The following is a 14,662-nucleotide window of genomic DNA, read 5'->3' as shown; positions in this document are numbered from 1 at the left end:
CCTGTCTAAATGTTTTTTTTAAACATAAGCAACAAACGATCCACTGGAGAAGCTCATGGGTTGAGCAGCGTCTGAGGGTGGAAAGGAGCTGTCGATGTTTCGAGGTAAAACCCTGCAGGAGGACGATCCTGGTGACAGTTCTTTTCTCCCCGCAGATGCTGCTCGACCCACTGAGCTGTTCCAGCAGTTTGTTTGATTTTTAATTAATTGTCACATGTACATCGAAAGACTGAAGTGTGTTGTTTGTGTTAGCGCGCTGGGGGCATCCCACAAGTGTTGTCACACATTCCTGGCAGAACAACATAAACGCCAACAGCAGCAGAACAGCCTCTTTCTCATGCTCCAACCCCCCTGCACTCCCACCCATACAGTCTGGCCTCCGAACCAGAACAGGCTGCCTTTGGGCCTCCGACTTCTAGTCATAAAACTAAATTCCTACGCACTGATACAAAGCCTTGGTATTTTTGGTTACTTTCTCCCAGTTAGCATACAAGGTGCAAATTAAATGGAGAAATTCACACATAAAATATGTAATGAGAAATGAAAGACCGGTTAGACAGTATTTTAAACAACTTTGTTCAAAGCAGCTTACAATGCTTGGCAACCGTTAGTTTTGAAAACTCCACATATCTGCAGCATTAGAGATTGAATAACTTTCTAGTAAAGCATACACAGGTCACCAGCTTAATGTTAAGTAGTATAAAAACGCATTCAGCCATCGGGAAAATAGAGCCTGCTTCACTTACTACAGTTGAAATTAAAAAGCACAGTATTTGCCATTATCTTCGAGAAATAAGACGTCATTTGAATAAGATGTGATGCAATTGGCCTTACCTATGGGAAGATTGATGTGATATTTAATTTCTGTTGTCTGCCAACCATTTTAAAACTTTGCTACTTCTATCACTTGTTTTATGCTCCAGATTCCAGCATCTGCAGTCCCTTGTGTCTCCGGCCTTTTAAGTGTAACTGTGCCCACCTCTAACACCTCCTCATGTTGCACCACCCTCTGTGTGGAAAAAACCAAGTCCTACAGATCTCCAAATTCGAATGCTACCAAGTAGCAAGTTGTGGAAAGATTTGTATTGACATACTGAGTTCTATGTCCACTCTGAGTACTTCTTAGTTGATTAGATTTGTAAAATATAATTTGACTTGTAAAGTAGGAAAAATAGCAGAGAGTCATAAACACAGGAGATTCTGCAGATGATAAAACCCAGAGTACCACATACAAAATGCTGGAGGAACTCAGCAGCTCAGGCAGCATCTATGGAGAGGAATAAACAGTTGAAGTTCTAGGCTAAGACCCTTCATCAGACCCTTCCTGATGAAGGTCTGATCAGGTCCTGATGAAAGATCTCAACCTGAACTGTCGACTGTTTATTCCTCTCCATGGATTCTGCCTGACCTGCCGAGTTCCAAGCAGAGCAGAAAATTTGCATACAGCAAAATCTCACTGCAATATCAATCAGATAATGTGCTGATTATTGTTTTGGCTGAATGAGAGTAATGATGGGCCTGGACACTAGGGATAATCCAGTTACCCTGGATACTAGAGATAATCCCATTTTTATGGTGAAGTTTCTCGAGTGTGGTGTGGCAGTTGAGCCAAATCCCTCTAGAGCCAGCTCCTTCTTTTCTTTGAATTCACCCAGTTGACTCTATTGGGTAGGCCACTGGCCTTCAAGTGCATGGTTCGCAAAAAGTGAAATTGCATGTAGACAGGATGACAAAGAAGCCAATTTGCACACTGTAACTCAATGGAGTGCACTGACCTTTAGAAACTCTAGTCAGTGAAACTGGAGATGGTATTGGGAAGTTTAAGACCTTGTAGTGGGAGCATGTAGAGCTGCATTAGCAGAGGAAGGAGCAGCCTACCACACAAGCTACCCATAACCCTCCCCGTTCTGTGGAAGTGTATGTGGATCCCATGTTGACCTCAAAATCCATATGAGAACCCACAAAACTAGAGTGGAAGCTATCTTTGATTCCAGCACAATTCTCCTCCAGCCTTGGAACTCTCCTAGTCGTCTTAAACTTAACATCTCCAGAGCTGGGGACTGAACCCTAAGCTCTGGAACTTCCTCCTTTTTCTCCTTTAGTTCTTTCTGACCCATTAAACTTAACTCCTGCATCTGTATTTCCTTATGCAACTCAGTCATACTCTGTCTGATAACATATCTGTGAAGGGAGGTTTTCTGTCCTGAAAGTGGTGTCTAGATGGGAGTTTGTTAGATTTTTCAAAACCAATGTTGTGTCAATGTGTGCAGGCCTGTGTACTGGGTTATTTAACTGACAGACCCTAGTATATGTTAGTGCATACAATAATTAATCTGTTCAAGAGCTTCACATGACCTATAGTATAAGTGTGTTTAAAAAGCAGTTAATACACTCAGTGGCTGTTTCATTAGGTACACTTGTACACCTGCTAGTTAATGCAAATATCTAATCAGTCAATCATGTGTCAGCAACTTGATGACTAAAAGCACGCCAGCATGGCCAAAAGGTTCAGTTGTTATTCAGACCAATCAGCAGAAAGGGGAAGAATTGTGATCTAATGTTGTTCCATTATTCAAGAAGGGAGCCAGGAATAATTCTGGAAACTATAGACTGATGAGTCTTACATCAATGATAGGGGAAGTTACTGGAGAGCTTAGGGATAAGATTTATGAGCATTTGGAAAGCCACGGTTTAATGAAGGAGAGCCAGCACATCCTTGTGTGGGGCAAATTGTGTTTTACTAACTTGATTGAGTTGTTTTGACGAGGTGACTCATCAAGGTGATTGATGAAGGTATAGCTGTGGATGTTGTTTAAATGGATTTTAGTAAGGTGTTTGTCAAGTTCCCTCATAGGAGGCTCATCTGGAAGATGAAGATGCAGTGGATCCATTGTGAATTGGTCATTTGGATTCAGAACTGGCTTTCCTGCAGAAAACAGAATAGTGGTCAAAGGAACTTAGTCTAACTGGAGGTCTGGGTTTCTTTTGTAACTTTAAAAACATTAAACTAATTCAAAGGAAAACAAGAGACCTGAAAGATGCAAGTTTAATTTTGTCTTTTACTTTAAATGAGGCATGCACATATCCTATGGTGGCATCATGCTGTATGCGATTCATGCATTTTTACATATAACCCATTATGAATTATTTAAATGAACAAGGATGCTTAATCAAAGATTACTCAAGTATTACTGAAATATTAAATACACTAGTCTGATTCATGGTGTTCCGCAGGACTCTGTACTTGGACCTCTGCTGCTTGTGATGTTTGTAAGTGACCTGGATGAAATTGTAAATGGGTGGCTTAGTAAGTTTTCAGATTAATGGTGTTGTGGATAGCTTATAACACTGGCCCAGAATACAATGAGGTACAGGCCAGTTGCAGATATAGGCAGATGGAGTTTAACCCTGACAAATGTGGTGTTGCACCTTAGTAGGTCAAGCGTAAAAGCGTAAAGAGACAAGACTCTGTTAATGGAAAGACTAACAATGTTGAAGAGCAGGATGTCGTTGCAGTCCAAGTTCAGAGCTTCCTGAAAGTGGCTACCCAAGTTGACAGGGTAGTTAAGAAGGTATATAATATGCTTGCCTTCGTTAGTTGAGGCATGAATTCAGGAGTCTGCAAGTTATGCTGCAGCTTTGTAATAGTCTAGTCAGGCTGCGTCTGGAGTATTGCATGCAGTACTGGTCACCCCATTATTGGAAGGATGTCGTCTTTAGAGAGAGTGCAGATGAGGTTTACTAGGATGCTGCCTGGATTAGAGTGCACCTGCTATAACAAAAGGTTGGATAAACTTAAGTTAACACGAGTGAATCTGCAGATGCTGGAAATAAATAAAAAACACAAAATGCTGGCAGAACTCAGCAGGCCAGACAGCATCTATGGGGTTTCCCTCCTGATGAAGGGTTTCGGCCCAAAACGTCGTCACCACCTCCTCCCATAGATGCTGTCTGGCCTGCTGAGTTCTGCCAGCATTTTGTGTTTTTTACAAACTTAAGTTGTTTTCTCTACAGCGGCGGAGGCTGAAGGGAGATCTGATAGAAGTTTATAAGATTATAAGAAGCATAAATAGAGTAGAAAGATAATATCTTTTTCTCAGGGTTGAAATGTCTAATATCAGAGGGCATGCCTTTAGGATGAAAGGGGTTAATTTCAAAGGCGATGTGAAGGGCTAGTTTTTACACAGGGAGTGTAAAAAGGGATAGATATGGATATTGTATAGACAGAGTGGATTAGTTAGTTTGCTCATTTGATTACTAATTTAATTGGAACAGTACAGCATTGTGGGCTGAAAGGCCTCTTCCAGTGTTCTATTACTGACTTCGACTATAGAATTATTGTTGGTTACAGAAACTACTGATCTCCTGGGATTTTTACACACAACAGAATCTAGAGTTCACAAAAATCAAGAAAGCATAAGATGTTAATATCCCTTGTGCCAATGGGTTGCGAGCATTTGCTTGAGACTGCCTTGATGTTGGGAGAGAGTGGTCTGAAAAACAAAAAAAAGGTGTGTGGCAGTTCTGCTGGTGAAAAGACTTTGTTAATGAGGGAGGTCAGACTGGTTCAAGTTGACAGTAACACTCATTACCACAAGTTACAACAGTGCAGGCAGAAGAACATTTATGAGTACACAGCACATCAAGCCTAGAAGTGGATGGGAAGAAGGTCACGCTGAGTTCCATTCCTGTATCTAATCGGCTGGTCACTTGTTGCGTCTTTACTATTTCAGTAATATTTGAGTAATAATGTAAATATATTGTTTGATTAAGCATTCTTATTTAAATAAATAATTACAGGTTAGTTGTAAAAGTACGTAAATGGCATTCATTATAATGCCACCATGTCATGAGTGCATGCCTTGCTAAAAGTAAAAACGAAACTAACGTGAATGCATTCTGGACTTCCGTATTTTTTATTTCAATTAGCTTCATGTTTATGAGTTACAAAACATAACACCACTGATTGGATTACTGCAATTCTTGAATTATTATTTGAACAGTAAAATATTACAAATGCAATCACAACTGTGGAGGTCATATCCACTGTTCTTTTTAGTGAGTGGGCCCCAGTTTAACTGTTTGAAATCTCCTAACCACACCGTGTCCTTTTCCTTTCCAACAGGACAGAATCAAATCAATGACTCTGGACACTGAAAGTGAAGTAGCTGTACAAGCAATTAAGGTGTTAACTCTCATGTTGGAGTGAGTAATTGCCTCCTTATTGATTTCTGATAACATGGGTATTTTCCCAATTATGTCAGCACCTTTGGAATAATAGTGATCCTAACCATTTTGGGATTTCACAAATATGAGAAAATCTGCAGATGCTGGAAATCCAAAGCATCACATGCAAAATGCTACAGGAACTCAGCAGGCCAGGCAACATCTATGGAAAAGAGTAAACAATCGGTGTTTCAGGCCGAGACCCTTCTTCTGGACTGAGAGGGAAGAGTGGAGATGGCTGAGTGAAACGTTGGGGGGGGGGGGTGGAAGAGGGAAAGAGGCTAGCTGGAAGATGGTAGGCAAAGCCAGGTGTGTGGGTAAGGTCAAGGGGTGGGGAAGAAAGTATCTGATAGGCGTGGAGAGTGGATGATAGGAGAAGGGGAGCAGGAGGGGACCCAGGAGAAGTAATAGGCAGGTGAGAAGAAGTGAAAGGTCAGAGAGATGAAGAGAAGAGGGTGGGGGATTTGTTAACTGGAAGGAGAAATTGATATTCATGCCATCCGGTCGGAGAGTACTCAGACGGAATGTCAGGTGTTGCTCCACTACCCTGAGGATAGCCTCATCTTGGTACAAGGCACATTGGAACAGGAATGGGAATGTTTTGGGATTTGCACAATTAGAATTGGAATTGGTTTGTTAGTGTCAAATGTACGCAGGTGCGGTAAAAAAGCTTGACTTGTGTACTGTTCATTCAGATCAGATCATCATTGAGGTAGAACAAGGTAAAACAATAAAAATGTAGAATGAAGTGTAACAGGGCCAAAGAAAGTGCAGTGCAGGTAGACAGTAAAGTGCAGGATCCTGACAAGGTAGATTGTGAGGTCAAGAGTCCTAATAGGAATCATTCAGTAGTCATTTAACACCGGAGTCAAAGCTGTTCCTGAGCTGGTTCTGTCGGCTGCATAAGTGTAAGGAAGACACTCTCCAAACATGGGAGATTGAGGTGCAGGCCCCCCCCCCCCCCCAAATCCCCCCGTTTGTATGGGTGCTGCATGATTTGTTACACTTTTACAAATAAGTACCACAAATTAACAGACAGTACAATGCATACGATTAAAAGATTTAGCTTTATAATTCTTAATTTGACTGAAGGGTTAGTAAAGAAAAAGGAAAAAAAAAGAAAAGGGCCCATTTAAATGCAACAGTCTAATGTGCACAAGTTGGAGCTCAGGGTTTCCCCTTTGCTGATCCTCCTTCGATCTCCCCGGGCTTCATCGAACCATGACCCCACTCCGGGTCGACTCCTCCAACCTCTTCTCTCTGGCATCTTCTCTCTTCTTCCCTCTCAAAACAACCCCAAGCCCAACCTTAGTGTCCCTCAGCAGTGAAACTTCCCCTGAATCCGTTCATCCCAAAAGGATGGCACACGTTTCTCCTATCTCTCATCTTCAACGGTAACCCAGACAAGCAGCTTACACAGAGAACAGGAGAGCATAACAGAGACAAACTATGAACCATGTGAGCCAGGGCATTACAGACCATTCCTTCAGTCTTTTGTAAGTTGTGCATGAGGGAAGAGGGGGGAGAGAGTGGGGTGGGGTCTTTGATTATGCTGGCTTTTTTACTGACCTAAAGACAGAGTTATGGAGGGGGAGGCTGGTTTCTATGAGCTTTGTCCACTACTCTCTGCAGTTTCTTGCAGTTACGTGCTGGGCAGTTACCGTACCAATCCATGACACATCCAGCTACGATGCTTTCTCTGGTGTATCAATAGAAGTTCCTTACTTTTTCAGTGATATGTAACACTTACCAATTAGTTCTAGCTCATAACTCAATTTCAATATGTTCTTGCTCATGATAAGGCCCATTTGTTCAAAATAGCTTCCATTCCCTTCTATCCTGTAGAAATCCAGTTGACTGAATTGAATTAAAATTGAATGCCTGACCGTTCAATTTTATCCTAGACTCTTAACAAGTTAAGGCACTCTCGTTCCTTCCCATTATGTAACACTAGGTTGCACTAACAGCAGTAGCTTTAGAGGAGTGGAGTAGCAGTCCAGCATCCTACACTTGATTATTCCAGGGATCAGAGGTCAAATCCAGTCGGGAAAGTTAGCTAGAGTTGAAAAAAAATCGGAGTGTAAGATATCAAAAAGAGAATTTACAACGTGAAGCTTGTTCTTATGGAGAATTAATAATAGAGAATTATGAAGTATTTTGCATCAGTCTTCACATATAGCATACAAGCTGGAAATGCTTTAAGTCATGAATTGGAAGGGCAGAACTTGGGACAATTGGAATCACTCTGATAGAGTTGCTGAGGAAATTGTTGGAATTGGGAACCAACAAGATCATGTGTCCCAGGGTCTTAAAGGAAATGGTTAATGAGGTAGTTGGTGTAAATAAAAATCAAGATGGATGCTGGGAAGTCTGAAATAAAAACAAGAATTGCTGGAAGAATTCAGGTCAGGCAGCATTTGTGGAAAGAGAAACAGAATGTTTCAGGTTGAAGATCCGTTGTCGGAACAGAGAGGAAACGTTGCAATGGTCATAAAAATGTTGGAGCACTGTACTCAAAACTCAGATTAAAACACTGGCACTTCTCTGTTCATGATTTTCTGTAGGAACTGCGAAGATGCATTGACTTCAGTAGACTGCGAGCAGCTCTACCATTTTGTGTACTCGGCACACAGGCCCGTTGCTGTGGCTGCTGGAGAATTCCTGCATAGGAAGTAAGTATGGATCTTTTCAACGAGCCCGATGAGGGGCCAGAACATCTCATTCTGTTCTCGCATTGGTCATTCACAGGAGAGGAGAGGCCTCGGAGAAAGAAGTGATCATGGGAACCAGAGGTTCCAAGCCAACTGGAACAGATGAGCCAATGTAATTCCCAGCTTGCTTCAACTCCTAGTGCACAGTGGACCCTGTTCTTCTGCCATTCCATTTCTAACCTCTTTCTCCCTTGAGTTCCAATTCCTGATTTTTAGAAGAATGAGGGGCCATTTCATTGAAACTTATCAAATGTTGAAAGGCCTAGATAGAGTGGATGTTGGGAGGATATTTCCTTTTGTTAGAGAGTTTAGGACCAGAGGGTACTGTCTCAGAATTAGAGGGATGTTCATTGAGAACAGAGATGAGGAAGAACTTCTTTAACTGGAGTATTGTGAATCTGTGGAATTTATTGCCAGAAACAGCTGTGGAGGCCAAGTCATTGGGTATATTTAAAAATGCAGTTGTTAGATTATTGATTAATAAGGGCATCAAAGGTTACCGGGGAAGGCAGGAGAATGGGGTTGAGAGGGATAATTAATCAGCCATGATGGAATGGAGGAGCAGACTTGATAATTCTGCTCCTATGTCTTATGGTCTTATGAGTGCATTTAATGAAATTAACTTATTTAAAGAAACAGCGCATTAACAGGTCCTTTGGGTCCAATGGGCCGGTGCCTCCTGGTTATACCCATGTGACCAATTAACTTACTAAGCCACATGTATTTGGGATATGGGAGAAAACTGGAACACCCTGCAGTATCTTTGTGTCCTCATTGGCCACAGGAGTAGTACCAGCTGATTGGAGGGTTTCAAATACTATTCCTTTGTTCAAGAAAGGGAGTAGGGAATTTTAGACCAGTGAATCTTACTTTAGTGGTGGGCAAATTATTAGAGGAAGTTCTTAGAGACAGGATTGATGATCATTTGAGCAAGCGGTCTGATTAGGGATAGTCAGCATGGCTTGGTGAGGGACAGATCATGCTTCACGAGCTTGACTGAATTCTCTGAGGATGTGACAAAGCACACTGATGAAGGCAGAGCAGTGGATGTGATGTATATGGATTTTAGTAAAGCATTTGATTAGTTTTCCCATGGTGGTCTTACTCAGAAAGTCTGTAGGCATGAGATCCAGGGAAACTTGGTTGGTTAGATTCAGAATTGGCTTGCCCCTGGATTCTGTCTGGAGATCAGTGACAGGGGTGTTCCACAGGGATATGTTCTGGGACACCTACTCTTTATGATGTTTATAAATAACTTGGATAAAGAAGTGGAAGGGTGGTTTAGTAAGTTTGCAGATGACATGAAGGCTGGTGGGATTGAGTCAGGCTGTCGTAGGACGCAACAGGATATTGACAGGATGCACAGTGAGCAGAGAAGTGGCAGATGGAGTTCAACCCGGAGGCTATGAAATGATTCACATTGAAAGGTCAAATTTGTAGGCAGAATACAGGGTTAATGGCAGGATTCTTGGCGGGGGGAGGAATAGAGGGATCTTCGGGTCCATGTCAATAGATCCCTCAAAGATGCTGTGCAGGTTGATAGGGTGGTTAGGAAGGTGTATGGTATGTTGGTCTTCAGTATTTCGGGGATTGATTTCAAGTGTCGTGAGTTACTGTTGCAGCTCTATAAAGCCCTGGTTAGACCACACTTGGAATGTTGTGCTCAGTCCTGGTCACTCCAGTAAGGGAAGGATGTAGTAGTTTGACCAGGATGTTGCCTGGATTAGTTAGCATGTCTTATGATAGGCTGAGTGTGCTAAGGCCTTTCTCTTTGGAGTGAAAGAAAACGAGAGGTGTACAAGATGATGAGGGGCAGTGCTAGAGTGGAATAGCCAGAGACTTTTGCCCCACGATGGAAATGGCTAATGCCAGGGGCATAGGGAGGAAAGTATAGGGAGGAGTTCAGCGTTAAGTTCTCTGCACTGAGAGTTGTGGGTGCGTGAAATGCCCTGCCAGGGATGGTGGCAGAGGCAGATATTAAGGACATTTAGGAAACCCTTTGATGGATGATAGAAAAATGGAGGTCTATGTAGATCTATGTAAGAAAAGGTTAAGAGTTTGGCATGATGTTGTGGGCTGCAGGACCCTGAACTGTGGTTTAGTGTTCAATGTTCTAAAGCCCATGCGGTTCCAGGGAGAACACAGATAGTGGTGGCATTGAACCTCCGGTCACTGCTGTTGGAATGATGGTACGCAAACCGCTATGCTACCATGCTGCTTTGACAATCCTATAAATGTTGCTTTTTTGACAAAGAAACCTGAGACCCTCTAATCATATGAAATGTTTGTTTTTCAGGTTGTTTTGCAGTCAGGATTCTGAATTTCAAGATGAATTGACTGAGAGAAAGGAGAGTGCCACCTGTAACATCAGCCACTTAAAGACTCTGGTGAACTTCTATCTGGAGAGTGAGGTGGGATTAACATTTGGCCGTATTATAGGATTAAGTATCATACTGGGGAAAGGATTGAGAGTCACGACTACTGAAGTGTGAGTTGTGTTGATTGGAATGCCATCTCTACCTACAGAACGGAACTGGAATTAGAATTAGCGTATTGTTATACCATGTCCGAAACGCAGTGAAAAGCTTTTCTTGTATTCTGCTCATAGAGATGACATGAATACACAGCACACGGGTAGGACAAGCTAAAACAATAACAATGCTGAGTAAAATATAACAGTCGCAGAGCAAGTGCAGTTCAGGTAAACGATAAGGTGCAACATCATAATGAGATCGTGAGGTCAGGGGTCTATCGAGGGAACCTTTCAATAGTCTTATAATAGTGGGGTAGAAGAGTTCTTGAGCCTAGTGGTGCATGTTTTCAGGCTTTTGTACCTTCTGCCCAGTGGAAGAGGGGAGAAAAGAGAAGTGGGACCTTTGATTCTGTTGGCTGCTTTACTGAGGCACTGTAAATGAGTGGGATTTAAAGAATTGATAGGTAGTGCTGTATAACACACGCCTACAAAATTCTTGGTATGTGCCATCTTGGACAGGTGTGCCATAGATTCGTCTTATGGGGTCCTGCTTTAAGGACAAGATCTCAGTTTGAAGATGACACCCGTAAACTCCTTGTTACTATGTATTCTCTTCAGGGGTACACCCATTCAGCCTACCTCGTTGACAGCCTCTGGGATCACTCAGCGTTCCTACTGAAGGACTGGGAGTCCATGACGGCAATACTGCTAGAAGATGGCAGCATGGGAGAGAAAGGTGAGGAAGTTGTGTGAGGGCCAGCTCTCAGGTCATCGCGGTCGTTCTGAAAGCATTGTTACTCTTGAGGTTCTGCTGTCTTCCAGGTTTCTCTAATCTACAGAAGAAGGGACTGGTGGAGATCATGCTGGGCTCGATTCGGCAGGCGGCAGAGGGCCTCCCTCCCGGTGGCAGGTGCTTGGGAAAGAAGGTTAGTCTCTTCAGAACCAGAACAGAGTTAACATCACTGCCACATGCCGTGACATTTATTGTTTTGTGGTAGCACTACAGTGTAAGACATAAAAGAATGACTGTGAATTGCAATATAAAAAAATAAATAGCACCGAAGATGAATAGTGACATAGTGTCCACGGGTTCAGAAATCTGATGGTAGAGGAGAAGCTGTTTCTAAAACATGCAGTGTGGGTGTTCAGGCTCCTGTACCTCCTCTCTGATAGGAGTACCGAGCAGAGGGCTGGTCTCGGCTGGTGAAGGTTCTTAATGATGGATGGTGGATGCTGCCTTCCTTTTGAAATGTATAGGTGGTGGCGATGGAGCTGGCTGAGTCTCCAGCCTCTGTGCTTTGGAGCCTCTTTACCATGTGGTTATGCAAGCAGTCAGAATTCTCTTCACGGTACATCTGTAGAAATTTGCAACAGTCTTTGGTGATAAACCAAATCTCCTGGAACTCCTAATGAAGTAGAGCCCTCGTTGCGATTGCATTAATATGTTTGGCCCAAGGTAGATACAGGTTTCTCCTGCTATCCAAAGGTGGAGTGTTCCTTTGAAACCTGTCGTAAAGTGAAGAAGCAATTTCCATTAATTTATATGGGAAAAATTCTTGAGAGTTCCCAGACCCAAAAAATAACCTCCCAAATCATACCAAGTAGTACATGAAACCTAAAATAACACTAACATATAGTAAAAGCTGGAAAGATATGATAAAGACACAGCTATATAAAGTAGAAATATTGTATGTACAGTGTAGTTTCACTTATCAAAATAGGGAAGGCAGAGAGCCAAAATCGATTTGGAGAAAAAAAAATCACCACGTACACACACGCGCACATAACTGCCCTCACAAGGCTTCACGGTCATGGTAGTCTTTCCTAGGGTAAACACACGTATAAAGGGGGTGTCTTTTTTTCGTAAAAGCGAAAATCCTCTTTGATTATCGAAAACAGGCACTAATATAGGTCTTTCGTAACAGCGAGCTGTCGTAAACCAAATGTTTGAAAAATGGGGGCCACCTTGTAGTCCGAGATATTGAAGCCCAGGAATCTGTGGGGCCAAAAGGTCTCTTTCTATTCCGTGAGAAGTTGTTTCTACACATATCAATTTTAAGTAACTGCTTTCTAATCTTGCAACAATGTTCCCTAATTTGAGGTCTCCCAGTAGTGGAAATAATCTCACTATCTACTGTGTCAAGTTCCTGTAGATTCCTACCTCTTTCAATAACATCACCTTCCTAAACGCTAATGAATACTGATACATCTTTTTTAGATCTTCATCATTAAACAACTTCCTCATCCTAAGAATTAGCCTGGTGATCAGTTTAGTTCAGTTTAGCACTGTGTCTTTCGTTGACTGAAGGTTACAGAGCCAGTCCTCGTTCCCCGATCAAAATCGCACCGAATAGCAATAAAAAAAAAGAAACATAAAACATAAACTGTCATAAGCAACACACACAAAATACTTGATGAACTCAGCAGACCAGGCAACAGTTATGGAAAGGAGTAAACAGTCGACGTTTCAGGAAACACACACAAAATGCTGCTGGAACGCAGCAAGACAGGCAGCATCTATAGGAAGAAGTACAGTCGACGTTTCGGGCAGAGACCCTTCGTCAGGACCCTTGAATATCCAGCATCTGCAGATTTCCTCATGTTGATGTTTCAGGAAGTTGGGCAGAGTGGGTGGCGTGGCTCTGCTAGTAAAGAATGGCATCAAATTATTGGATGTGACAGAGGATCAGAAGATGTTGAATCCTTGCGGGTTGAGCTAAGAAACTGCAAGGATAAAAAGACCCTGGTGGCAGTTATACGCAGGCCTCCAAACAGTAGCTAGGATGTGGATTACAGAATACAACGGGGAATAGAAAAAGGCAAGTCAAAAGGACAATGTTATGATAGTCATGGCAGATTTTAACATGCAAGTAGATTGGGAAAATCAAGTTCACAATGGATCTGAAAAGAGTGAATTTGTTGAATGCCTCTGAGATGGATTTTTAGAACAGCTTGTCATTGAGCCTACCAGGGGATCAGCTAAACCGGTTTTGGTGTTATTTAATGAACTGGAGGCGATTAGCGAGCATAAGGTAAAGGAACCCTTAGGAGGCAGTGATTACAATATGAGTGCGTTCAACTTGAAATTTGATAGGCAGAAAGTAAAGTCTGATGCAGCAGTATTTCAGTGGAGTAAAGGAAATTACAGTGGAATGAGAGAGGAGTTGGCCAAAGTAAATTGGAAGGAAATGCTGGTAAGGCTGACAGCAGAGCAACAATGACTTGAGTTCCTAGGGAAAATGAAGAAGGTGCAGGATAGATGTATTCCAAAAACAAAGATATACTCTGAAGGCAAACTAGTACAACCGTGGCTGACGAGCAAAGTCAAATCTAATGTAAAAGCAAAAGAGAGTGCATACAACAGAGCAAAAATTAATGAGAAGACAGAGGATTGGGAAACTTTTATAAACCTACAGAAAGCACAAAAAAATCATTGGGAAGGAAAAAATGAAATATTAAAGCAAGCTAGCAAACAATATCATGGTGGATAAAAAAAAAAAGCCTTTTCAAGTAAATAAAAAATAAAAGACAGCTGAGAGTGGATATAGGAATGCTAGAAAATGAGGCTGGAGAAATAATAACAGGGGACAAGGAGATGGCAGATGAACTAAATGAGTGTTTTGCATCACTGTGGAAGATACTAGTAGTGAGACAGATGTTGAAGGGTGTGAGGGAAGAGAAGTGAGTGCAGTTACTGTTACGAGGGAGAAGGTGCTGAAAGACCGAAGGTTACATAAGTCATCTGGACCAGATGAACTGCACCCTTGGGTTCTGAAGGAGGTAGCGGTAGAGATTGTGGAGGTATTAGTAATGATCTTTCAAAAATAATTAGACTCTGGCATGATTCCGGAGAACTGGAAAATTGCAAATGTCACTTTACTCTTTAAGACAGGAGGAAGGCAACAGAAAGGAAATTATAGACCAGTTCGCCTAACCTCAGTGACTGGGAAGTTGTTAAGTATGAGGTTATGGAATACTTGACGCAGGACGATATACAACAAAGTCAGCATGGTTTCCTTAAGGGAAAATCTTGCTTGACGAACCTGTTGGAATTCTTTGAGGAGATTATAAGTAGGATAGATAAGGGGATGCAGTGGATGTTGTATATTTGGATTTTCAGAAGGCCTTTGACAAGGTTACAAGTTAACAGGCCATGGTATTACAGGAAGGTTACTGGCAAGATTAGAGCATTGGCTGATTGGTCGGAGGCAGCGAGTGGGAATAAATGGATCCTTTTCTGGTTGGCTGCCAG

At 42.2% G+C, this 14,662-nt stretch overlaps 1 protein-coding gene across 2 annotated transcripts in view; it reads left to right on the top strand.

The window, feature by feature from the left end:
* Window positions 1-14,662, top strand: part of LOC132391080 (cohesin subunit SA-2-like) — a 136,219-nt gene that overhangs the window by 70,589 nt on the left and 50,968 nt on the right. For both annotated transcript variants that reach the window (XM_059963804.1, XM_059963805.1), the window contains 5 exons: window positions 5,126-5,205; window positions 7,791-7,898; window positions 10,234-10,348; window positions 11,029-11,146; window positions 11,233-11,336. In XM_059963804.1, the coding sequence (XP_059819787.1) occupies window positions 5,126-5,205; window positions 7,791-7,898; window positions 10,234-10,348; window positions 11,029-11,146; window positions 11,233-11,336 (525 nt within the window). The remainder of the gene's footprint in view (window positions 1-5,125; window positions 5,206-7,790; window positions 7,899-10,233; window positions 10,349-11,028; window positions 11,147-11,232; window positions 11,337-14,662) is intronic.

Source organism: Hypanus sabinus, chromosome 3 (genome assembly GCF_030144855.1).
Source record: "Hypanus sabinus isolate sHypSab1 chromosome 3, sHypSab1.hap1, whole genome shotgun sequence".
Lineage (NCBI taxonomy): Eukaryota > Metazoa > Chordata > Chondrichthyes > Myliobatiformes > Dasyatidae > Hypanus > Hypanus sabinus.
Note: the sequence above shows the minus strand (reverse complement) of the source record. Positions and strands in the feature narration are given on the sequence as shown.